At 41.6% G+C, this 25,343-nt stretch overlaps 1 protein-coding gene and 1 non-coding gene across 3 annotated transcripts; both read left to right on the top strand.

Annotated features, from left to right (window-relative positions):
• The first annotated feature begins 1,771 nt into the window (after positions 1-1,771).
• On the top strand, positions 1,772-17,684 carry FKBP6 (FKBP prolyl isomerase family member 6 (inactive)). 2 transcript variants are annotated; one of them, XM_054589739.1, is made up of 8 exons: positions 1,772-1,828; positions 2,056-2,173; positions 2,590-2,679; positions 3,469-3,671; positions 7,019-7,138; positions 15,869-16,063; positions 16,181-16,290; positions 17,594-17,684. In XM_054589739.1, the coding sequence occupies exons 1-8, from the start codon at positions 1,772-1,774 to the stop codon at positions 17,682-17,684; spliced, it is 984 nt and encodes a 327-aa protein (XP_054445714.1). The 2 variants fall into 2 exon arrangements, with proteins under 2 accessions (XP_054445714.1, XP_054445713.1); XM_054589738.1 differs by lacking the exon at positions 1,772-1,828 and adding an exon at positions 1,915-1,971.
• Positions 13,959-14,062, top strand: LOC129083983 (U6 spliceosomal RNA). The gene has a single exon (XR_008530547.1). It is a non-coding gene; the product is annotated as a U6 spliceosomal RNA (small nuclear RNA).
• Positions 17,685-25,343: the final 7,659 nt, after the last annotated feature.

Here is a 25,343-nt window from a genome sequence, read left to right as displayed (position 1 = left end):
CAAAGGACCTGAGGCTGGAAAGCACCAGAGAGGAGACCTGGGTAGTTGGAGTGCAGTAAAGGAGAGGAAACATCAGAAGATGAGGCCAGAGAGGTTGACAAGGAGGCCTGTGTAAACTAGGGCAAAGGTTTGGATTTCATTTCAAGGACAGCGGGAGCTATCGGAGGGTTTTAAGGCAAGGGAATAGCATCTCATTCATATTTTTAAAACATCATTCTGGCTGCTGTGGATATAATGGATAACAGTAGCGTGAGCACTTGGGTGGGTGGGTGGTGAAGGCAAATGACTGATACAGAGAAGAATGATGTAAACAAAGTAAAAAGGGGATCCAGAGTCGGAAGCCCCGGGACATCCAGGTGAAAGAACTGAGTAGCCCAACTGGTCTGCAGACTTCAGCAAACAACAGAATCACCCAGAGCCCTTGTTAAAACACAAATCTCTAGGCCCTGGTCCCAGAGTTTCTGATTCAGGAGTACATGGATGGGCTCAAGAATTTGCTTTTGTAACAAGCACTGATGCTGCTGGTCTGGGGACTGAGTACTCTTTGAGAACCACTGAAAAAGGCAGTTGGACTCTGGCACCTGTTTCTAGCACATATTTAAATCTGTGGGAATGGTTGGGATCTCTCAGGGATTGAAAATGGAGATGGGCAGGGGTCCAAGGACAGCCCTAGGATGCTAACGTTTAGAGGTCAGGAGATGGAGGATGATTGAGAAGGGACAACCAGAGAGATAAGGGAAACATCAGGGGAGTGTGGCTGTAGGAAGCTGTGGGAGGCAGCCCTCATTCCTGGACTCTGTGTATATGTTACCGACATGGTAGAAGGGACTTGGAAGATGCAATCACAGTCACCGGCCTGATTTATCCAGGTGGGTCCAATTTAATCATATGAGGACAGCAGAGGACTTTCTCTGCCTAGAGTCAGAGAGAGATGGTACAGAAGAAGCAGCAGCAGGACTCCAACCATGAGGAGGATTCCGCGCTGCTGCTGACACTGAGGTGTGGGCCCCATGTGCAAGGATGGGAGAGAAGCCTCTGAGGGCTAAGGGTGGCTCCCGGCTGACAGCCAGGAAGGCCATGGGGACCTCAGGACTAGAGCTTCAAGGATCTGGATTTGTCAACAACCCGAATGAGTTTTGAAGTAGATTCTTTGCCAAAAGCCTCCAGTCGAGCTAATGCCTTCATTTGAGCAGAGAGACTGACGTCAGACTTCTAACCTACAGAACTGTGAGAAAATAAATACGTGTTGCTTTAAACAGCTAGGTTTGTGGTAATCTGTTGTGACAGTGGTAGAAAACAAATATAGAAGCCAAGAGAAGAGAGTATTTAGTGGTCGGAGAAGTCAGCTTCATCAAATGCTGACAAGGGTCCAGGAATTTGAGGACAAAAGGTGTCTGATGAATTTGGCAACAAGAACAGCCTCCGTGGCATGGAGCAGGGAAAAGTGGCTATATTGGAGTGGGTTGAACAGAAAAAGCAAATGAGAAAAAAAGAAGGTGGAAATAATGCATTGCGGGGTGGTGGGGGGGCTAAGCCTTCCAGCTGTAGGCCGTTTCTGCGGCCTCGCGCTCACCAGGGCGCTCCACCCACGTGACCCGCTGAACATTCCCGCCCCCATCACGTGCCCCACCACGCACGGCCTCACCACGTGCTGCACAGTGTTCTGCAAGCCCCCCCACCGCGTGCCCCATCGTGCTCTGCGCACACTTGTCACGTGCCTTGCCATGCCCTCCATGGCCTGAGAGCCGTTGGCTGCAGTTTGAACGAAACTATGGGCTCCCCCTCGCAGCCCCTGAACGGAATGCCCGGGTCCAGTGCAGAAGGCCAGGTATAAAGGAGCGGCCGGTTTGCAGCTTTTGGGAGTCTTCCGGCATCACCAGTACAGGGTGGGTGGCTGGGCTTGTCTGTGTGGCCATGGTGGGGAACGCCCGAACTCCTGGGGTCTGGCGAGGGGACGGCGCCCGAGGCCAGGTGGGGGCCCTGGCGTTGGCCAGTCAGGGTTGGAGTTGGGGTGCAGCCTGAGGGCTCTGAAGCCTGTGTTTTGTTCTCCACAAGTCTCCTTACCAGAGGTTAAGTCGGTGGATGCTGGACATTTCCGGGGACCGGGGTGTGCTGAAGGATGTCATCCGAGAGGGTGCTGGTGAGCTGGTGACACCGGATGCTTCCGTGCTAGGTACAGCCTGGGGGTCCCGGTGCCATCTCGCCTCGAGAAGCTGGGAATACGAGAGGAATGGCGGTTTCATGGCGCTTTCCTTTGAGGGGAGGCACTTTACGTTTTGTTAAAAAATTAGCATTTTTATGGGGTAGAACATTGTTTGTTAGAATTCAAATTTTTAAGGGACAACGAGGGGACCCCCATATCTCCCACTGTGAACAAGGGATATGCCAAAGCTCACAAGCCTATTTTCTGAACCTCAGAGCCAAAGGGCAGGCATCCGAACCCTAGGGAAAGATTTATTCCTGTCACTCGGGGAGTGGGGCGGTTCAAGGGCATCAACTCTATTGTTTTTGTGTGGTAATTAAAGAGATGTGACGTTATAGAGGTGAGGGTATTGGTCCATTTTTCTTTGTCTGTTTCCTCTGTCCTAGTGAAATATTCTGGATACCTGGAGCACATGGACAAGCCTTTTGATTCTAACTGCTTTAGAAGAACTCATCGGCTCATGAAGCTTGGAGAAGGTGAGTTCACATTAGGAGCTGGAAAAGAAAGGGTTGTGCAGGGAAATTAATGAGCGGCAATACCCTAGGATTGGAAAACTGTCCAGGACATAGACTCTTGGAGGTGGTTTTTCTGAGGCTGGGTTTTGCTAACCAGCCAGTTCCCTCCTCAAGAGCTAGGTCTTTGGGACATGTCCTACTGGCAAGGTTATCTTTACATCCTGGCTGAACCATTGGATATTGTGGGGTTTTTGTTTATTGAGTAAACATCTGTTGAATGCTTACTACCCACAATGCATGATGAAAAGAGAGAATGTACCCAGATGATTAGAACATCTCTGCCAGTGTGGTGGGGAAGATTGACTTGTGTTCAGACAACTAACCTGGTAGAATCAGATAAGTTCCTGGGAAGTACAAGGAGTGTTATAGGAGTACTTTATGAAGGAACAGTTAATTCCAGCTGGGAAGATCAGGGAAGGCTTCATGGAAGAGTGTGCATTTGAAATGAGTCCTGAAGTCTGAGTAAGATTTAAGTCAGGGCAGAAGCTGGGCATGAGGGGAGGAGGAAGATGTTGCAGGAAGAAAGAATTGTGTGAACAAAAATGTAAAGGCTAGAATGCTGCAGAACCTAGAGAAGTTAGAGTTGGAATGGTGATGGTAGTGGGAAACAAAGCTGAAAAGTGAGTTGGGACCACAATGCAGAAGACCTGGCATATCATGTGGAAATATCTAGACATAAAGAGAATAATTTGATAACATTGGAACAGGGTATTGGGCAAGCTTCAACCAAGTTTTTGTCCATTCTTCCAGATATTACACTTTGGGGCATGGAGTTGGGCATTCTGAGCATGCGGAGGGGAGAGCTGGCCAGGTTTCTGTTCAAACCAACCTATGCCTATGGAACGCTGGGCTGCCCACCCTTGATCCCCGCAAACAGCACCGTCTTATTTGAGATTGAGCTACTTGACTTCCTGGATTCTGCTGAATCAGACAAATTTTGTGCCCTGTCAGCTGTAAGTTCTGGAGCACAAATGTCAGCACGTCACTGAAAGAGGGTTGGGTTCATGTGTTTGGTAATTAATCATGCTCCGCTGCTGGTCCTCTGGCCCAGGCTCCACCCATGAGGCTCCTGTGTGGTGGCGGTGGTGTTCCCCACTTCCTAGTACTGTCCATCTTCATATTGGCTCTTGTGCGTGTGTAACTGTGCTAGGCCAAGGTCAGGCGGTGGATTTGGTATGGACGCCAACATTTTGAATTGATCTTTTAGTTGTCCTTTGCCTACTTCTCTGTACTAGACCGTGAATATTTGCTTCTCAACATTAAGTTTGATTTCCAGCAAGTCAAGCATTGGTAGCTTATAACTAGGGTGACCATATAATTTTTGTTCAGCCCAAGACACTTTAGAGTGAAAGGGATTATTAACTGGATAGGATACCAGGACATTAGATGTTAACTGGGATAATCCCAGGCAAAGAGGAACATAATGGTCTCTTTTCTCATAATTTGAGTGTTACCATTTCTTTATTGCCTTTACTTAACCCTTTGTATAAAGATAGGGCTTCTAATCTCAGTAGTATGCACTCTTTGTCATTCTATCTCACACTGACTGTATATGTGACCTTAGATACCCACCTCAGGATTATATCTGTATATGATGTTTACCCTGCTAAACTGTCAGCACCTCAAGTGAGGGATCTTATCTTTTTTCATCTTTACCCAAAACAAGAGTTTCTTGCAGATGCCTGAGTCACACCTCTGGTGTACTTAATTAAAATTTCTGGGGTCACTTTATTTTCCTTCTTGCTATATCGAATGGTATTTTTTTCTCTGATTTCTTCTTCTTCTATTGCATTGCCGGTGCAATAAAGTACCTAGGCATAAATTTAACCAAAGATGTAAAAGACCTGTATGCAGAAAACTATATAACATTGAAAAAAGAAATTAAGGAAGACACAAATAAATGGAAGCATATACTGTGCTCATGGATTGGAAGAATTAATATCATCAAAATGTCCATACTACCCAAAGCAATTTATAGATTCAATGCAATCCCTATTAAGATACCAATGACATATTTCACAGAAATAGAACAGACATTTCAAAAATTTATATGGAACCATAAACGACCCCTAATAGCCGCAGCAATTTTGAGAAAGAAACACAAAGTAGGAGGGATTACAATACCAGACATCAAACTCTACTACAAAGCCAATATACTCAAAACAATTTGGTACTGGCACAAGAACAGACCCATAGACCAGTGGAACAGAATAGAAAGCCCAGAAATAAGCCCAGGTCTCTATGGGCATCTAATATTTTACAAAGGGGACAGAAGCATAAAATGGAGCCATAATAGCCTCTTCAACAAATGGTGTTGGGAGAGCTGGATGGCTACATGCAAAAAATTGAAATTGGATCATCAGCTGACACCATACACAAAAATAAACTCAAGATGAATAAAAGACTTAAATATAAGTCACAACACCATCAAAGTCCTAGAGGAGAACATTGGCAGGAAACTCTCAGATATCCCACGCAGCAATTTTTTCACTGATATGTCTCCTAAAGCAAGGGACATAAAGGAAAGAATAAACAAGTGGGACCTCATCAAAATAAGAAGCTTCTGCACGGCTAAAGAAAACATCAGCAAAATGAAAAGGGAGCCAACCCTATGGGAAAATATATTCACTAATGATACATCAGACAGAGGTTTGATCTCCAAGATATATAAAGAACTCACTCGACTCCACTCCAAGAAGACAAACGATCCAGTCAAAAAATGGGCAAAGGACCTGGGCAGATGCTTTTCCAAGGAGGAGATAGAGAGGGCCCAGAGGCATTTGAAAGGATGCTCAGCATCACTAGCCATCAGAGAAATGCAGATCAAAACCACCATGAGGTATCACCTCACACTGGTCAGAATGGCCATCATAAACAGATCAACAAACAACAGGTGCTGGTGAGGCTGTGGAGGAAAGGGAACCCTAGTACACTGTTGGTGGGAATGCAGACTGGTACAGCCACTGTGGAAGGTGGTGTGGAGTTTCCTCAAAAAGCTGAAAATGGAACTGCCTTTTGATCCAGTGATTCCCCTGCTGGGACTATACCCTAAGAACACCAAAACGCCAATACAAAAGAACCTATGCACCCAAATGTTCATAGCAGCACAATTTACAATAGCCAAGTGTTGAAAGCAACCTAGATGCCCATCAGTAGATGATTGGATCAAAAAATTGTGGTACATATACACAATGGAATACTACGCAGCAGAAAGGAAAAAGGTACTAAACTTCGCAACAGCATGGATGGAACTGGAGAGCATTATGCTAAGCGAAATAAGCCAGGGGGCGAAAGACAAATACCATATGATCTCGCCTATAAGCGGAACCTAACCAACAATACAAAGATGCAAGGAAAATAAGACCAGCAACACTGAAAGGAAAAGAAATCAACAGAGACAAGAGGGAAGGAGGAAGGGGCGGGCAGGGAAAGGGAAGGGAAGGGGAAAGTCAAGGAACATATAGCAAGAACTCATGGACAAAACCAAAGGGGAAGAGCTGAGGGAGGGAAGGAGGGAGGGGGCAAGGGAAAGTGGTGGGGGGAAGGCAGAGACAAATGTATTTAAAAATAACTAAAGAAAGAAAAAATTTAAAAAATAAAATTTCTGGGGTCAGGGCAAGGGTGGGGGGAGGATAGTACATGTATGTAAAAAGAGGCTCTATGGGTGATTTTTTTTAATTGATTCTATAGAGAAGGGAGGGGAGGGGAGAGAGAGGGGGAGAGAAACATCAATTGGTTGCCTCTTGCATGTTCCCCAATAGGGGACCGAACCTGTAACCCAGGCATGTGCCCTTAGTGGGAATTGAACCTGTGACCTTTTACTTTGCAGGATGATGCCCAACCTACTGAGCCACACCAGCCAGGTTCTATGGGTGATTTTGACATGTACTCCAGGTAGTGCATTATAGCTACAAAGATCAGTACAGCCCTGGATGGACCAAGACCTGTTAAATTATGGTGAATAAATGGTCCTGATTTTTGTGCTTAACAAGTTCCATCAGTTTCTAATTCCATGGAAACTGCTGCTTTAGCAAACATCTCTAGGAGGACTGTAGAAGTAGATCTACCTTTGGCTATAGGCTATAAAGTGGGGACAGTGATAGCATCGAACTGCCATGGCTTCTGTTGGGATTCACAGAGATGACCTCTTCAGAGGCACATAGCCCAAAGCTTGGCACACATACATCAGTGAACAAAAGTGCATACTCTAAAGGAGAAAGACGGAACAGGTGTAACACTTGCATTGGGGTATTGTGGTTTTCAGTTTTTCTTGCTGGGTGTCCTTGTCTTTGGTCTTCAGGATCAACAAGATCGATTTCCACTTCAGAAGGTCCTAAAAGTGGCAGCTACTGAACGAGAGTTTGGCAACTACCTCTTCCGCCAAAATCGTTTCTACGATGCCAAAGTGAGATATAAACGGGTAAGAATGCTTAAGAAGTATGTTTAGACCCTGAAATAGTCTTTGTTTGAAAGAAATAGACCTTGTCTCTTTCCCTACTATTTATATACAGCCATTAAAAAAAAATCTCATTAAACCTCTTCATGCTAGATAGCTGCAAGAGGGGCAAGGTATTTGGGGGAGCCTGGTGTTCTGTGTCTGGTACTTGATGCCGATTACATGGGCGTGTTCAGGTTATGAAAATTCATTGAGCTGTACACTTATTTTTGTACTTAATGTGTATGTATTTCAGTAAAAAGGTTTTTAAAATTCTCATCTTAGTGTTAGCTTCTCTACTGATTTTTCCACCCCTTTGTAAAGTTTGCCATCTTCATTTCCTATCTGACAGAGACTCATCAAACTGAGCTGACTCCCTTCTACTAGCCTTCTGATTGTGATCTGTCCTCTTGTGTAGGTTATGCTGACAGGAATTCACTGTGCTCTGTAGCTCAGTAAATATTTTGAGCACTTCGTGAAAAACCAGACAGAGTTTAGAGTCTAGGGGTAGTCTGATTTTACATCTCATTTGCATTCTGAGCCTAAATCAGTCCAGATTTGCACTCAACTGCAAGCAATAAAACCCTGAAAAACTGGCCTTTAAGTAAACTAGGTATTTAATTTGTTCTCACATAAAAAGGGAAGCATTCCAAGGCTGCGTGGCAGTTCCATGAAGCCACCAGGTATCCAGGTTCCTTCTTTCTGCTCCACTACCCTTAAATGTGACCTTGTTTTTCCCCCTCCATAGTGGGGGGGTCATTCAGCTTGTAGCATCACATGATTATGTGGGCAGAAAGAAGAAAGGGGAGAAGAGTTCGGTGTGTGTATTACTTCCTGTTTATATTTCATTGAGCATGTTAAATGTACACCCTTAACTGTATAGGAAGCTGGAAAATGTACTTTTTAAATTAATACATTGCTGTTTTAAATGAAATGGAAGTAATTAGGAGACAGGGAGGGGAGTAGATACTGGGTAAGCAGCTAACAGTATCTGCCCCATTTGGCTTATATGAATATGCTGCAGAGAAAAGAGGAGAGCATTCTGATAAAATCAGGTTCTTAACTTGGATAGTACAGATTTTGGCTCACAATTAGGTTGTATCATGGATACTATTTGTTTCTTGAGAGCCTGTTTACTTAAAAAACATTTTTTCTTGTTAAAAACAGGCCAATTTTTCCATCACTTATTTCCTAGGTCTAATTTCATGAGCAGTCACTTTTTAACTATATCTGCTGTTTTTCTGGTATTCTGAATTTATAAATGATGTGCTTTAGTTGCTCTTTTTGACATTTTCGATTTCTCATTATAGCAAGTGAGGCTTTAGTTCTTGCTTCTGCTTTCCCAGTATTTTAAAAATCAGTATTCAGTCTTACATAATTGAGATTATATAATGTTATACCTGCTGAGCCAAGCTCTTCACCATGCCTAACTTGTGCAACAGCCCCCATCTGCCCCTTGAATTGCCTCTTTTTTGCCTTGTTTTCTGTATACCTACTACTGTTTTTTCCTAATTCTCACAGCAATAGAAAGCCTCTTTCAGTGCTGCTTTCCATGTGATCATGCCTCTCACTGTCCAGCAGTTCATATTTTCTCAGGATGTCCCCAGTGGAACTCCACGTCAAACTGAAGCTCTTTGGGCCTGCTGCACAGCCCTTGTCCCAGGGCTGCCCTGAGATTGGTGGATTTCCTGTTGTTTTTCTTAGTTTACTCCCTTGTTTTGATAGAGTACATCTTTGCATATCTAAAAATATTCTTAGGAGGTTTGTCCAGAAGGTATCCAGCCATGTAATTTTCTTTTTTTAAAGAGAAACATTTATTGAAGAAGATACAAGATACAAGAAACATTGTACATAGGACAATAACACTTTGGTCCCCTTCACACAGTTCCCCTAATCACCATCAGCTGCCCCATCATATTTTCCTGAATCTCATCAGTGCTCTGAAATCTTGCCCCTTTCAAAGGTGATTTTAGTTTTGGGAAAAGCTAGAAGTCATGGGGTGCCAAATTTGGGCTGTTGTGGGCCTGAGTCACCTGGGTGATTTGATGTTTCGCCAAAATACTCTGCATGAGATGTAATGCATGAGTGGGCACACTGTCATGATGAAGCTGCCAATCACCAGTTGCCCATAGCTGTGGCCTTCTGAATTATCTGAATAGTTTCCATGGAGGAATGTTCAAACTTAATGCAAAATTTGATGCAAATGTGGTGTTCTACTCAGTCATTTTGAATGAAACGGCTACAGAGTACACATGCTCACTCAATGGCATCTACTGACATCACTGACTAGTACAGTGAAGTCACCATTGTTCATGCATGTGCATTCCAGTCCACTCTCCTTGGCTGCTCGAACTTGCACAAACTGTTCTTGTTATATTAACAATAGCTGGGCTTTTTTCCAGACAGATCTCATATAGTTTATACTTCACACATAACACGTAACATAACTGAGGATAGAATTCTAGGATGCAGAATGTCACCGTTCCTCAGATTTTGAAGAATATTGTTCCATTTTTTAGACTTGTCTGATACCAGTTAGGTTCCTATTCCTTTATATGCAACTAATTTGTTTTTCTTACAGAGATTTAAGGATCTTTTCCCCTGTGTTATTTTTAAATTTTAAAGTGATGTGCTTAAGTGTGCCTGTGTTTGTATTCTTAAATTTTTTATATTGAGCTTTTGGCGTATCACTTTACTCAGAAATTTGTCCTCAGCTCTGGGAAACTTTTGAGCTCTTGCTTTGATAATTTATTCTTGTTTTTATCATCTCTCATTTCCTGGAACTTCTTGTTAATTGACTATATGACTTCTGGACTGAGCTTCTAGATTTCCTTTTTTATTTTCTTTCTCCCAATTTCTATCTTTTCTCCTTTTTATTCCATTGTCTGGGAGCTTTTCTTGACTTTATTTACCCTTTCTTCTAGTAAGTTCTTCATTTTCTTAACTTTCAAGAGCTCTTAATTTTTCCAGCATTTGTTTTTGTTTCATGCATATAATCTTCTCATCTCTTTAGACTATTGATTGTAATTTTCAAGGTGTTTTTTTTTCCATCTTCTGTTTGCATCTGAATTTTTCTTAAAACCTCAGTTCTTTTTCTATTTGTTGGGTTTTCTGTCCATCAGAGACTGTCCATTTGCATTAGGTTTGGCTGCAAGTCACAGAGACTCATAATAAGTGACCAAAGGATAGATATTCCTTACTCATGTGAAAGGAGGGCTTCTTAGTCGCTATGCTCCACAGCGTTCTCAGGTTCCCAAGCTTCTTCCATATCACCGTCTCCCCATTTCTAGGGGCTCTGGGCCTTGTGGTCCAGGGTGATGGCCTCTAAGTTCTAGGCAGTAGGAGGGAAATGAGGGCTTTGGGTATATACCTATGACACTTTCACTAAATTGTTTTCCAGGACCTATTCTCCTGGCCATAACCAGATATAAGGAAGGCTAGCAAATATCTATATTCTGGCTGTACATGTTCCCAGAAAAAAATCCTATTGCTATGGAAAAGAGAGAACAGCCTCTGGGAGATAGGAGGCCACCTCTCCCCCTCTCCCACAGAGGCTTTCCCCAAATGTTTGGTGATCTTTGGCTGTCCATTATGATTTGAAAGAGGCATCAAAAGCTGACTGGAAACTCCCAAGTCTTTGGTGGGGTAGATTGCATTTTGATCGGATGGACTCCCACATACATACCAGTGTGCAGGCATTTTCTCTGGGGACATTTAGTTCTCTATCTTCTGCCCATTGTAAATGCCTAGTTACCAGTGTAGTAAGAACTGAACAGGGAAACAGGACAGAATTTTTTACTGGTTATTATTGAGACTGTCCTCTAATACTCCTGTTAACCATTATACCTTCCTCCGCTTTGTATGTTCTCCCTGAATCAAGAGCCTCTTCAGTTCCATTTCTCTAGAAAATAGACCTGATTCCTGAGGGAGTAGGAAGGGGTTGGGCATCTGGACCCATAGGGACAGGGAGTGGGAGGAAACGGTCAATGTGTCGTCCTTTATCCACCCCACTTCTACACTCTGATGGCCGTGATTCCTAGTTCTGCTTGCTCCCAGGGCTCTCAGGGCTCTGAAACGCAGACCAGACCCTTATATATTGGTTCTCCTCTCTGCCAAGTCAGTCACAACACTGCCATCCATTCTTGACACATTGGGTTTGTCACTGATCCTCTTCCTGTTCTTTGTTTTTTTGTACTCTTCCTTTCTACTGCTTAGGCAGGAGAGCAGACGATGTGTGACATCATCCTCACTCAGCCAGAGGCTTTGCATACCTGTTTCTCTTATAAATCTTCTCAGTCTTTAGAGCAGCAGCATTTATTAGCGCCACTGTGTTTTCAGTCTTTTGCTCAGCCTTGTGTGGGACACACTGATATATCAGGCAGGGTCCTTGCTCTTGAATTTTACCTGGCTATGGTACCTAGTACTAGAATATCTGGTATTGGCTTCTTGGAAGAAATGATGCTTTAGCTGAGTCTAGAGGATGAAATGGCAGGGAAAATAGGGACAGGGTAAACTCTGGACAAGAGAAAAGTATGAGCAAAGATACAGAAGCAAAGAGACTATTCAGGGGTCAGTTGGTGGATACCTAGCCTCTAAAACACAGGCTACATTTGAAAAATAACAGGGAAATAGAGACAAGGAATCAGATTCAGGAAGATGCTTAAATGTATAGAGATATGTATAAATGAGGAAGAGAATGGAAGGGATCCATTGGGGAAGAGTGAATTGATAAAAATAATATTTGGGAAAGAGGCAATGATTAGTAGTATGCCGGTAATGATGTGCTGGAGCTCACAAGAACCAATTATAAAGTTTTTGCAAACTTGAATCAGCCATGGTGGGAATAATTACACCACAGGAATAGGTAAACACTAGGGGGCTCCTCCTGCTAAGTGAGCTGGTTGTTAAAAACTTAGAAGCACACCACTCTATGTTGAAGGGACAGACTTTCATTAATGAATATTTGTTCCATGTTAGGCAATGAACTAGGCATTTTACAGCTAACCCTGTTACAGGTATCCAGGAATATGTTTAAGGAAGTGTGAATTGTACAAATAAAGAAAAAGTTCTAGAAATGTACTTTTAAAAAATGAATTATTAAACTTGAAGTTTTATATGTAAGTGATGAAGGAAATAAAGAATGTTATTACTTAAAGCTTTCTGGCCTGAGAAATACCTAAAACAAGAATACCTAGGAAAGAAGAGATTTGTTAACTTCAGTTTTGACCACTTATAAGAATAGCCAGGTAAAGGTGGCCTGTAGGAGACTGTTTCTAGGTGACAAATTTAGGTATGGGGCCAGAGTTCAGGTGAGCAATCCAGGTTGGTGGTATGAAGGTAGGAGAGCAGTGGCCAGTAACTTGTGTAATGAATGACCAGGACTTAGAAAAGGGAAGGCAAAGGAAGACTTGTGGCTTTCTACCTAAAACACCATCTTCTCTGACGTAGTATGCATTTCTTCATTCTGCTAGCATGTTCCAATGGAGTCTTCTCTGTTAGTCACACTGGACGCTATTCAGGTTTTGCCTTCATCACTTTTTTCTTTACTATTGTTGTGATATAGTTCACATACCATTCAATTCACCCTTATGAAGTGTATAGTTCATTGATTTTTTAATATAGTCACAAAGTTGTGCAACTATCATCACTATCTAATTCCAGAACATGCCATCACCCCAAAAAGAAGCCCCGTACCTGTTAGCAGTTAACCATTCTTCCCACACCCCTTGGTAACCCTATTTTACTTTTTATTTCTATGGATTTGCCTATTCTGGGCATTACCTGAAAAATGGAGTCCTTGAATATATTGTCCTTTGTGTCTGGCTTGCTTAGCAAAATGTTTTCAAGATTCATCTATGTTGTAGCATATGTGAGTATTTTATTCCTTTTAAAAATAATTATTTCATTTTTAAACTGTACTTACCAATTTCATCATTTTTAGGTGTATAATCCAATGGCATTAAGTACATTCACAAAGTTGTGCAACCATCTGCACTACCCATTTCCAAAACTTTTCCATCGTCCCAAAGGGAAATTCTCGACCCATTAAGCAATAACTCCCATTCCCACTTCTCCCTTCCCCCAAACCCCTGGTAACCTCTATTCTACTTTATGTCTCTATGATTTTTCCAGTTAGGGATACTCATAAGTGGAATCATACAATATTCTTTTGTTACTGGCTTCTTTCACTTAGCATAATGTTTTCAAGGTTCATCGATGTTGTAGCATACATTGATGAACCAAACATCATTCCTTTTTAAAGCTGAATATTCTATTGTATATAAACCCTACCAACTTTTGTTTGTCCTTTCATTAATTGGTAAACATTCAGGTTGTTTCCACTTTTTGGTTATTATGAATAATGTTGCTATGGACATTTGCATACAGGTTTCTGTTTAGACTTATGGGTTGTTTTTTGTTTTAAAGATCTTATTTTCAGACAGAGGGGAAGGGAGGGAGGAAGAAAGGGAGAGAAACATCAACATGTCGTTGCCTCTCATGCATCCCCTACTGGGGACTTGGCCCACAACCCAGGCATGTGCCCCGTCTGAGAATCGAACCAGTGACCCTTTGGTTTGCAGGCCAGCACTCAATCTACCTAGCCACACCAGCCAGGGCTAGATTTATGTTTTCATTTTTCTTGGATATGTACCTAGGAGTGCAGTTGCTGGGTCATATGGTAAATCTGTGTTTAACTTTTTGAAAAACTGCTGTACTATTTTCATTAGTGGCTACAACATTTCACGTTCCCACCAATAATACAAGGGCTTCTTATCAACACTTATTTTCCATTTGTAAAATTACAGCCTCATCACAGCAGCACATATACTAAAATTGGAACAATAGACAAGATTAACATAGCCCTTACACAAGGATGACCCACAGATTAGTGAAGCTTCCATATTTTATGCAGTGCCCCAGCGGGCCTCCTCGCACCCTTTGATCAGCTTGGAAGAAATACAAGTCAAAGCATAATGTGTATACTTAATAGCGAAATCATGACTTTTCACTATTAAAATATATATATATATTTTATACAGGTTCCTACAGAAGTAATGTCTGTTTGAGTGGTTGGTAGGATAATAATATGAGTGTAATTTATAGTTTTAATTTGAACACATCACTTAAAATGTCATATGGTATATCTGAGTGTGATAGTGTTATGTTATAGAATCGCATGCTTATGATTTTGTAATAAAAGATTTTGTAATAAGAAGGGGTGTTATTTGCGCCAGACCCTTTTTATATATCGCCTTCCTAGTGGGCATAGAGAGGCATCTCATTATGATTTTGACTTGCATTTCCCTGATGATTAATGATGTTGAATATTTTTCATGTGCCTATTGGCCATTTGTATATCTTCTTTGGAGAAATATCTATTCAACTCTTTGCCCATTTTTTAATTGGGTTGTCTTTTTTATTGTTGAGTTGTAAAAGTTCTTTATATATCTTGGATACTAAGCCTTTATCAAATATGATTTGCAGATACTTTCTTCCAATCTGTAGATTATTTAACTCTTTTTATCTTTTCAGGAATGTATGACTTTTTATTAAAAACCACAAAATAAATTATTTGCAGGCATAGATAATGATAGTAGGAAACCATTATATGTTGTCAGCTTAAACCAGTAACTGAGGATTATAGTGATTTTTCTTAAACATCAGCCAGCCTCTTCATTTTCTTCATTCACTTTTTTGATAGTGTCCTTGGAAGCACAAAAGTTTTTAATTTTGATGAAGTCCAATTTATATATTTATTCTTTGGTTATTCTTTTAGTGTCATATCTAAAAAACCATTGTCTAATCTAAGATTATAAAGGTTTACATCTATACTTTCTCTTAAGAGTCTTACAGTTGTAGTTCCTACATTTAGGTCTGTGGTCCATTTTGAGTTAATTTTTGTACCTAGTGTGAGGTAGGAATCCAGCTTCATTCTTTTACATGGTGCTATCCAGTCATCTCAGCACCATTTATTGAAAAGGCCACTTTCCTCCATTGAATGGTGTTGGCACCCTGTTGAAAATCAGTTGACTATAGATATATAGGTTTGTTTTTCTGGACTTTCAGTCTGCACTGTCAGTTCTGCTCCGTTGATCTGTGTCTCTGTCCTTATGCTAGTACCACACTGGCTTGGTTACTTTCGTTTTGTAATAAGTTTTGAAATTAGAAAGTTTTTCTAATTTCAACTTGCAATTTGAAGTTAGAAGGGTGAGTTTTCCACCTCCCTTTTCAATATTGTTTTGCTATTCAGGTTACCTCAAAGTTTTATATGAATTTTTGGATCAACTTGACCATTTCCGGAAAAAAAAAAAAAAAACCTGCTGAAATTTTGGTATGGTTGCATTAAAATCTGTAGTCCAATTTGGGAATACTGCCATCTTACCAATATTAAGTCTTCTGATCCATGAAGATGAGTTGCCTTTCCAATTCTTTGAGTCATCTTTCATTTCCTCCAACAGTGTTTTGTAGTTTTCATTGTACAAAACTTGCACTTTGAAGTTATTGCTACTTATTTTATTTTTTTGATACTGTAAGTTGAGTTGTTTATTGGTAGAGTGTAGAAATATAACTAACTCGTATATTGATCTTATGTTTTGAAACTTTGCAGAACTAGTATTTTAGCTTTAAGGGTATGTGGGAGGGAGGGAAATCCTAGGGTTTTCTATGTATAAGATTATGTCACTCCTCTTGACCACCTGTCTTTCCTCTCCACAGGCCTTGTTGCTTCTCCGCAGGCGCTCAGCACCCCCTGAAGAGCAGCACCTGGTGGAAGCTGCCAAGCTTCTTGTTCTCCTTAACCTCTCCTTTACATACTTGAAACTGGAACAGCCCACCAGGGCTCTGCACTATGGAGAGCAGGCTCTGATTATTGACCAAAAGAATGCCAAAGCCCTCTTCCGGTGCGGACAGGTGAGTTGATGGTGACTTGGGAACGAACACCTAAGAAAAGTTGGCAGTGGTGTTGAACTTGGGCACCGCAAAAATGCTTTCTCCTAAGTATGCTTTTAAAATTCTGTCCTTGGACAGGCCTGTCTCCTCATGACTGAGTATCAGAAGGCTCGGGATTTTCTAGTCCGAGCCCAAAAGGAACAGCCCTTCAACCATGACATCAATAACGAGCTGAAGAAACTGGCCAGGTGAGGTCTGTGTTTGCACTTCTGTTGAGGAAATGTGGGATGCACCTACACTTCTGTTCTCGCCACCTGAGTATGTCCTCCAGCACATGTTATGAGGCAGCGCCCCCTAGAGCTAGTTTTATGAAGTGCTCAGTACCCTAAACCAGCAGCTCCCAGTGGCAGGGGGAGGGGCACGACAAACCTCTAAACTACACCTGTCTGGATCATTTTCCACCTCCTTATTTCATCCCTCCCCTTGAAAATAAGCACCCCCAAAGAGGAGGGCTAATGTAATTTTTCAAAAGGGATTGGGTTTCTATTTGCTGCCAACGGAGAACCACTGTTCTCAACTGACTGCAGAAAGGCGCCTTATAGACCCTGGTTTGGTCTGAAATTGATGTTTCAGGTCTGATTCATACCCACAGGGTGACTTTCTCATTAAACAAGTGATATATGTACTTGTGTCAGTCTTTCAGAAATATAACTTTTTATGATTGTAGAAGTTTCATGCTCATTGTAGAAAACTTTGAAAATATCAATATATAAATAGAAATCACCCATAATTCCATCATCTCATAATATATCTATTGTTTAAGGGTTTTTCTTTATTCTTCTCTACTGGTGAACTTCTCTACTCCTGTTAACATTAAATATTTAACCAAATTGCTTAGTTAAAGCTTTCTTGACATTAAAAATATCTGGAGTGCCCTGGCTGGTGTGGCTCAGTGGATTGAGCACTGACCTGTGAACCAAAGTGTTGCTGGTTTGATTCCCAGTCAGGTCACATGCCTGGGTTGCAGGCCAGGTCCTCATTGGGGAGTGCGTGAGAAGCAAGCACATATTGATGTTTCTCTCCCTCTCTTTCTCCCTCCTTTCGCCTCTATCTAAAAATAAATAAAATATTTTTTTTAAAATGTCTGAAGCTAGGCATGCCTTCTATATTTAGATCAAGTTGCATTTTGAGCCTTTTATTTATAAGTACAGGTTAGATGTAGAAATTTTGGAATCTAATCATTCTTTATCAAGAAAATGTCAAGATAAGTTAATGGCTATTGAATGTGAGGTATCCTTTGACAAGACCCCCCCGGAAGCTTCACTGACAGTGGCTTCTGACATTCAGGCAGCCATCTTTTCAGAAATGGTGAGCTTTTTGTCCAAGGGCTTCTTTAACAACTCATGGGAACCTCTGCTTGTCTCCCTTACCTCTCCAGCATTGCTTCCACTCCCTCCTAATTCAGTGAATTAGAGTGGAGAATTCCAGCCACCAGATGTCACCTCCTACAAAGACAGATCTTCTCTAACTACTGTGTATTTCCCTTTACAGCTATTACAGGGACTACACAGATAAAGAGAAAGAAATGTGCCATCGAATGTTTGCTCCTTATGATAACAGTGCTACAGTAGGAGAAAATTAAAGGTAATCAAAGAACTAAAGCATAAAAGTCTTCAGGATTTTGTCAAGCATATATAAAAATGTGGTTGTTCTTCTTGGCCCACCAGTGGGTACTGACTGTCTCCAGTTGAGGATGGAGGGGAGGAGTAAGAGAATTCACATCGAAGCTAATGATACAAGTCTAGTGCAGGATGCCCACTGTGGGCCTTCTCATAGAGAAGATCATAGAAAAGATTGAAAAGTCCATGAAGAGCTGCTGGGTAAATTTATAGGTCTACAAAGCCTTAGGCTTTAAAATGAAAATATATTTTTTTTCGTATTTTATGTTAACCTCTCCCTCACAGTAGCTTAGAACATGAAACTCTGATAATCATTAATGTGATGGTTTATCTGAGCTTTGAAATGAATAGTAATGCTTCTCTTATCTGGTTTCTCCTGAAGGCCTCCAACTTCACTTTATACCTAACACATTATTAAAGAAGACAAAATTCAGATGTCGGCGGGGAGGGATGGGCAGTGACTCTCAAGTTCTGCTTACTAGTAGAATTAGAGGTGGGAAGACTTTAGAATCAACAGAGAGCAGAAGCTGTCATTCCTGCCACAGTATACACCTTGTGATTTAGCAGGCGCAGGGTTAAGGTTTCCCATGAGTACAGGAGATAACTCTCTAGTCTGGTTTACTATTACTTAAGAAAATTAATGGAAACAAAATCACCTGCCTTAAACACCTGCTTAGCTGGGTAGATAACTCTGCTCTCTGGAGAGAAGTTAAACAAGGGACAACAAGAAAACAGCTGCCCAATGGGCTCCTGGTGATAAATCTCTCCTTTGTTGCTACCTACATCCCTCTACAAAAGAGGCTTGAGAGAGGAAGGCAGTGAAAAGGCCTATTCATCCCAGACATTTTCACAGGTGATCTACAGACTGCTGCTGTCTGCTGTCAGAAACAACCTGCCAGTATCAGAAGTAAATGTAGCCTCCATCACTGACCCCGACCCTGTGACCCTGGCCTTCAGGTCTTTCAGGGACATAGAGTATTTGAACTGAGATGTGAGCCAGAGGACTTATTTGGCTGCTATTAATGTCCAGTACAATTGGAGGCCTGGTGGCTTTTTGCCAGACATTTTAGACTGTGACCTGATAAATCCTGCCATTTAATGAATATCCAGTTCTTCCAGGGTCTGTCCTAGAAACAGATCTTGGAAAACCCATCAGGGCAACAAGTTCCCCTTCCACCACCTTTAACTCCCAGCTTTCTCAGTCTGTCAGATTTTTTGGAGCCTAATGATTTTTAGATGGTTTCCCATTATTTCTAAATCTTGAGTGTTTGTCTTATCACAGGAATCACTGTATTGGGGTCTAAAGTGGCCATGATTGTCGTACTCCTGTGCTGTTGCAGTTGTAACATATTTCGGCTTTTGTGTCTTTGGTATTCTCCCTGCTCCCCTTTTTCTTCTGTTGTACTTGTTCTGAGTTAGTCACTTAAAATGTCCAGGTTTTAAGTTCTTTTAACAACCTAGTTTTGACTACGTAGGACCATTTAAAATATATTTTTCTCAGATGTTAGATACTCCTGACTTGTCTTCTTCTTGTCTTCTAAGATGTTAGACACTTACTTCTGGTGGGATGAGTGTTCTAAGCCTCCGACTGTAGGAGGCTGAATTCTTTGAGATCAAAGTCCATGCCTTTTTCATCTTTGTATTTTCTGGCATCTGGAACCATGCCTGGCACATAATTAGTGCTCAGTAAATGTTGGTTGGATCAAGTGTAAAATAGCCGAAATGCTAGACCAGTCTCTTTGAAACCATACCCTCCAGGCTGGCTCTTGTATTGGCTGTCAGGACTGTTGTTAGTGCCAGTGAGAGAAACCCATCTTTATCTAACGTCAGCTAAAAGAGAGATTTACAGAAGGGATCCTGGGGTAGCTCACTGAATCAAAGGAGACACTGAACAATCAGCAGTCGGGTACCTGCAGTTCTGAAGGCCTCGGGGTCTTGGTCTCATTGCTGCTTTATAACTCTCCCACTATAAGGAGTGCCCCAGCATCCATTTGCACAGCCTTTCTATATGAGAGAGGGTTCTTCCTTATCTGACATCTCCCTCCTCTTCCTTGTACCAAGCATAGCTCTAATTTGAAAAACCCTAAGGCAGGAATCTGGCCTGGTTTGGGGTACGTGGAGTCCATGAGTGGCACCCTTCCTAGCGCCATGAATTAGGAACTAGAGGACTAGTGATTATACAAAGTAAGAAGGCTGCTGTTCCCCAAAAGCAAGGGGATGGAGACAATGAGCAAACAGAAAGGCCCATCAAAAGGTATTTTGCTGTTGCAACCACTCACTGTTCTGCTGAGTTGTGACCTTTAGTCTTGTTATGACAGAGCTGTGGGCCATCTGCTAATTTGGTGAATTAAGACTCTCTTGCAGCTCCTGCTGCCAGGAGCTCAATGGTGGGAAAAGCAAATACATTCATAGTTCTGCCACACCGTCTTTTTCATTAGTGTGGATTTTCAGAGGGCATGACAGAAACACGTACCTCTGGACGAGAGTATTCTTGGGGATAATCTGAAAATTCACTGCGGAGATCAATGTTTTTACTCATGTACATCTGCAGACCTAAAGACTTATAGCTAATATGTGATAAGCTTCTTTGAAACTACTTTCCCTGTGGTTTAAGATGCAGTGGAAGCAGTATTCTTGTGCTTGTATATACTACATTCAAACTTTCATAAATGGACATTTTCTAACTACCTACTTGGTTAAGACCTCCCATAGCTCCATACATGGTAGTAGCGATTTTACCAGGGGCACCAAAGAACTTTTATAACAAATGCCGTCATGGTTTGAAACACTTAGAATAGTGTTCTAACATTTTTGTTAATTCTGTTTTCATACCATTCGTTGTATTCTTTGGTTAGAGTTTAAGTTATGTCCTTCTTATCCTAACCTGCTAGTATTTGAGGCCCTTGCCATACTTTGTGTCTGGAAAAGAGATGTGAAGTGAGTGCTATAGCTATTCTCCACTATTTAAATGGTTAACATACACCAGGTGATTTTATTCTGTGGTTTCTAACAAGTGGACATAATAGGAAGATAAAACTTGGCTTGATATGAAAGATTAAGTAATTGCCCTACCATAGGTGACATTAAGCTCTTCCAACATGGGGAGCACACACAGAAAAGTGCCACTGTTAACTGCTTTTTTAGAATAGCCTGGTGTGGAGCTTCCGCTCCCAGGCCACACTTTTCTACTGTGTGAGTCGTCTTGGGAGCTAGTGCATTTCCTGTTATGGTCTGTCTGAGCAGACCTAGAGGGCCTCTTGGAGGTGGAAAAGGGACTCATGAAATTAGATGATTTTTCTGGGCCTTCCAATTCTAATGTTTTACCATCAGGCACTTGCAAACTTATAGAAGGTGACAGCTTCCATCCTTAAAGCACTTTTAGTGAAGATGGAATACGAAGTCCTGCAGTCAGTATCAGAAAAACTACACAAAGACAGGAAGTGGGAGAGACCTGGTTCTGTTCAAGAGCAAAGATGTTTTCTATTGCTTCAGAATGTACCAAATGTTAGGCATGGCTGCCAAAGAAAACAGCATTCTAAATGAGGGAAGAAAAGGGTCCCACTGCACCACTACCAACAGCCTCCCTTCATTACTCACCCCTTCCCCAAGCAGCTTTTGAGAACTAATGGGTTTTCAGGCACTGTGGTAGGTGCTTTGCGGCAAGGGAGGAGAAATCCAGTCCTGCTCCTGCAGTACTGGTCCGCAGGGGTGGCGCTCGACAGGGATGGCAGGACAAATCAGTTGAACCACAGAGTACACAAAAAGAGTGTTACATGCCATGAAGGAAACATCCTGATTAGAGAAAAGCTTTGCTGAGATGATCCTGAAGCTTCGAAGGGCAGCACTGGGCACAAGGAGGGGGGAGAGGGGAGAGGGGTGAACAGAGAAGACAAGGAATTCAGTACTGGGGTCAGCTGTGGGCCAGGTATTGTCCTGGTATTTCAGTCTTCTTTGGAGTGTGGGCTGTGTTCTGTAGCATCAGAGGAGGAGAAAGATGTGATTGGAGCCAAGATGACCCGACAGGCTCGTGTAGGAAGGGGCCAAAGAGGCATGGTGGAGGGCACATTGGGGTGCCAGGTCTGGCAAGTAGATGATGTCTGAGAGGTGATAATAGCCTGAAGTTAAATGTGCCTGCAGAAATGGAAAGGAGACAGGAGCATGAGGCCTACCCTCTGGAATGGATGGAGGGTGCTTTCAGTCAAATAATTCAAGTGGCACATTAGAACTTAGCTAATAGAGGCTGACCATAATGCCAACGGGTGTACAAGATGACCTGTGGGCAATGGTAGAAGGAACTAAAGCTATTTATTCTGCAGAAGAGAAGCTTTAAGTGGTATGTGTTAGTCATGTGCCAATGGAAAGAAGTGGCTTGGAGTGGAGAGGATGCAGAATAAGGAGTTAGGGATGGTTACTGTGTACCAGGAGTGATAGAGAAGTCTTCCTGGAGGAGAAGGCACAACTTGAGTTCACGAGGCTAATTGGTAGGGGACTCACCCACATATGGTCATCTTACCTAGACAGAGTTGTAATGATTTTGCTCTTGGTTTGTCATATTTTATGTTCTTCTAGAGCATTTCTTACAATTTATTCATTTAATTTTTATCCAAAAATTTATTAAACCTATTTTTTAATATATGCCAGGATTTTACATGTTGTACGTGGATAGTTTTTAATATAATCTCTTTATAATATAGATATTATCTCCATTTTATAGATGATGAATTAGACATTAAGATGCTAAGTAACTTGCCAATGTTACAAAGCTAGTAAGTGAGAGAGTCAGGAATTCCAACCCTGGCAGTCTGGCCCAGAACCAACAAGTTGAAAAAACAATCCATACAAAAGGGTTCATCAGAAGAAATCAATTTTAACTTCTGCACCTTCTGGGGATTCTTCCATGTAGCTGGATATCTCATTCCATATAGCCAGATATCCTGCTTGTATTGATATTTCTTGATTTTTATCAGTTTGGGACATGTACTTGTTGACTTCCTGCTGTAATATGATAGAGTACCATCTCTTTCCTCACTTTATAGTTCTATTATTACTTTTAGACCCTTTATTAGATTATTGTAATGAAAAATTATACTCATTGATGTTTCTGATTTCATAAGCTAAAGACAGTATTTTCTGTTCTCCACTTTGTACAACATAACGAGAAAATTATTAACTGAAAAGCCAGTGCAATGCTTTTTAAAATTATTTTGTGCTTTTACTTTTTTCTTTCAATTTCTAATTGCATTTCTTTTTTTCCTTAATATATTTTTTAAGATTTATTTATTTTTGGAGAGGGGAAGGGAGGGAGAAAGAGAGGGAAAGAAACATCAATGTGTGGTTGCCTACCGCACACCCCCTTCTGGGGACATGGCCCACAACCCAGGCGTGTGCCTTGGACTGGGAATCAAACTGGCGACCCTTTGGTTCACAGGCTGGCACTCAATCCACTGAGCCACACCAGCCAGGGCTTTCTTTCTCCTTAATCTTTTTTGGCTTGATTCTTTTAAAAACTCTGTGGTACCATATAGTCTGAATCTTTCTTCTTGGGAACCTCCCTCTTGGAAATCTTCATATTGGTGTAACAGTCTACACAGATTATCCTACAGGCCTGATGAACAGCTGCCATTCTGGGACTTCTTTTATCTCCTGGGTTGAATCCACTATATCCTGGACCCCTTTTATTGGTTTACTTCCTTGTTCCGATATTTTTGAATAATATCCAAAAATCGGATGTATAAGAGAATTTCCAATTCCTCTTATGTTCAATTCACATTTGATTAAGAATACGTAGTTATAGCCCTGGCTGGTGTGGCTCAGTGGATTGAGCATCGGCCTGCAAACTGAAAAGGTTGCTGGTTCGATCCCCGGTTTGGGCACATGCCTGGGTTGTGGGTCAGGCCCCCAGCTGGTGGCATGCAAGAGGCAAATGATAGAGGTATTTCTTACACATTGATGTTTCCCTCCCTTTCTTTCTCCCTCTGTTCCCCTCTCTCTAAAAGTAAATAAATAAAACCTTTAAAAATGAAAAAAGAATAAAGATATAATTAGCCATGGCTGGTGTGGCTCAATGGATTGAGTGCCAGCCTGCCAACTGAAAGGTCACCAGTTTGATTCCCAATCAGGGGATATGCCTGGGTTGCAGGCCAGGTCCCCAGTTGGCGGTATATGAGAGGTAACCAGTCAACGTTTCTCTCTCACATCAATGTTTCTCCCTCTCTTTCTCTCTCTCTAAGAAGTGAATAAAGTAAATAAATAATACATAAATATATATTAAAAGATTTCAGACAGAAAGGAAAAAACAGGTTTCTTAGAAGTGACCATCCAAGAAACTGTTCCTACAGTTTGTCCTCAGCCTTTAGCATCTGGTGCTGATGATTGTAAGTTCTAAAAGGGTGGGGGAGCGGAGGTGCATGCAACGAGGTGAAATGTCTTACCAGGAGATAGTCTGAGGCGGGAGGCTGTGAGGTGGGAGGTCTAAAAGAAAGGCAAGATATGAGAGGGGTGAAGATCTTCTAAAGGGTCGGGGACAACTATTAAATGACGGATAGTTAAGGTTCTTTTCATTCATATATCTGTATGTATAACTACATATTCCTTTTTTAAAAGATTTTATTTATTTGAGAGAGGGAGAGGGAAAAAGAAAGGGAGAAAAACATCAGTATGTGAGAGATGCATCTATTGGCTGCCTCTCACACGTCGCCAACTGGGGACCTGGCCGGCAACCTAGGCATGTGCCCTGATTGGGAATCAAACTGGTGACCTTTTAGTTCGCAGGCCAGTGCCCAATCCACTAAGCCATACCAGCCAGGCTATATCTTTGTTCTTGATTTATCTAAAATTTCATAGCAACACGTCAGGGCACCCGCAGATACTCAAGTCCTTTAGATGGGCACCTCAATTCTAGAGGCTCAAGATATTAAGACGTAAGGAATTCTTCTGTACTATTTCTTTAAAGACACCTTTCCCTTCTTTTTTCCCTGCCATCTTGTTCTGGGACCTCCTATTGGTTGGATGTTGGACCTCCTGCAGGAATCTTGTATAGTCTTTATGTCTCTTGAAAATTTTCTCTTCCCACCCTTGCGCCAACCCCTGAGTTTATTTTTTAACTCTTCTACTGGCTTTTTTCATTGCACCAATCATATATTTTAATCCATGAGCTCTTCTTTTATCTCCATTTTTCATAATATCCCACTCTTTCCCTCCTCTTTATATAATTAAAAAAAATCTCAAACTTATACAAATAAAGGATAGTATAATGATTCCCTCATGTACTAAATATTTATCTTTAACAATTATAACATAAAGCCAGTGTTCTCATCTGCAGCCCCACTCATTTCTTCCTCACCCCCAGCACTGCTGGATTAATTTGAAGTAAATCCCAGTAAGTATATCATTTCACCTACAAGTATTTTCCTATGTATCTCTAAAAGAAAGGACCATTCTTGCACATTTCCATTCATCCCCTGAGATGTGTATTTTTTTGTTTATTTGCTTTTACCTTTCCCTTTTCCATGTTGTAGATTTCCACAAATGGTTGGTATTTCTTGGTTGCCTATTCACATTAAGAATGAAAGGGCTGAGCAGATGGCAACCTCCTAAAATACTTTGGGATCCTTAAATACCAG

Source organism: Pteronotus mesoamericanus, unplaced genomic scaffold (genome assembly GCF_021234165.1).
Source record: "Pteronotus mesoamericanus isolate MK-2021 breed Mesoamerican mustached bat unplaced genomic scaffold, CSHL_Meso_final scaffold_167, whole genome shotgun sequence".
Lineage (NCBI taxonomy): Eukaryota > Metazoa > Chordata > Mammalia > Chiroptera > Mormoopidae > Pteronotus > Pteronotus mesoamericanus.
This window is presented reverse-complemented; position numbering and strand designations above follow the sequence as displayed.

Excerpts from the sequence above, each read along its gene's own strand:
- FKBP6 (XM_054589739.1), top strand. The coding sequence starts at position 1,772 with ATGGGCTCCCCCTCGCAGCCCCTGAACGGAATGCCCGGGTCCAGTGCA. Across the intron at positions 1,829-2,055 it reads GGTCCAGTGCAGAAGGCCAG|TCTCCTTACCAGAGGTTAAG; the intron begins GTATAAAGGAGC and ends GTTCTCCACAAG. Across the intron at positions 2,680-3,468 it reads GCTCATGAAGCTTGGAGAAG|ATATTACACTTTGGGGCATG; the intron begins GTGAGTTCACAT and ends CCATTCTTCCAG.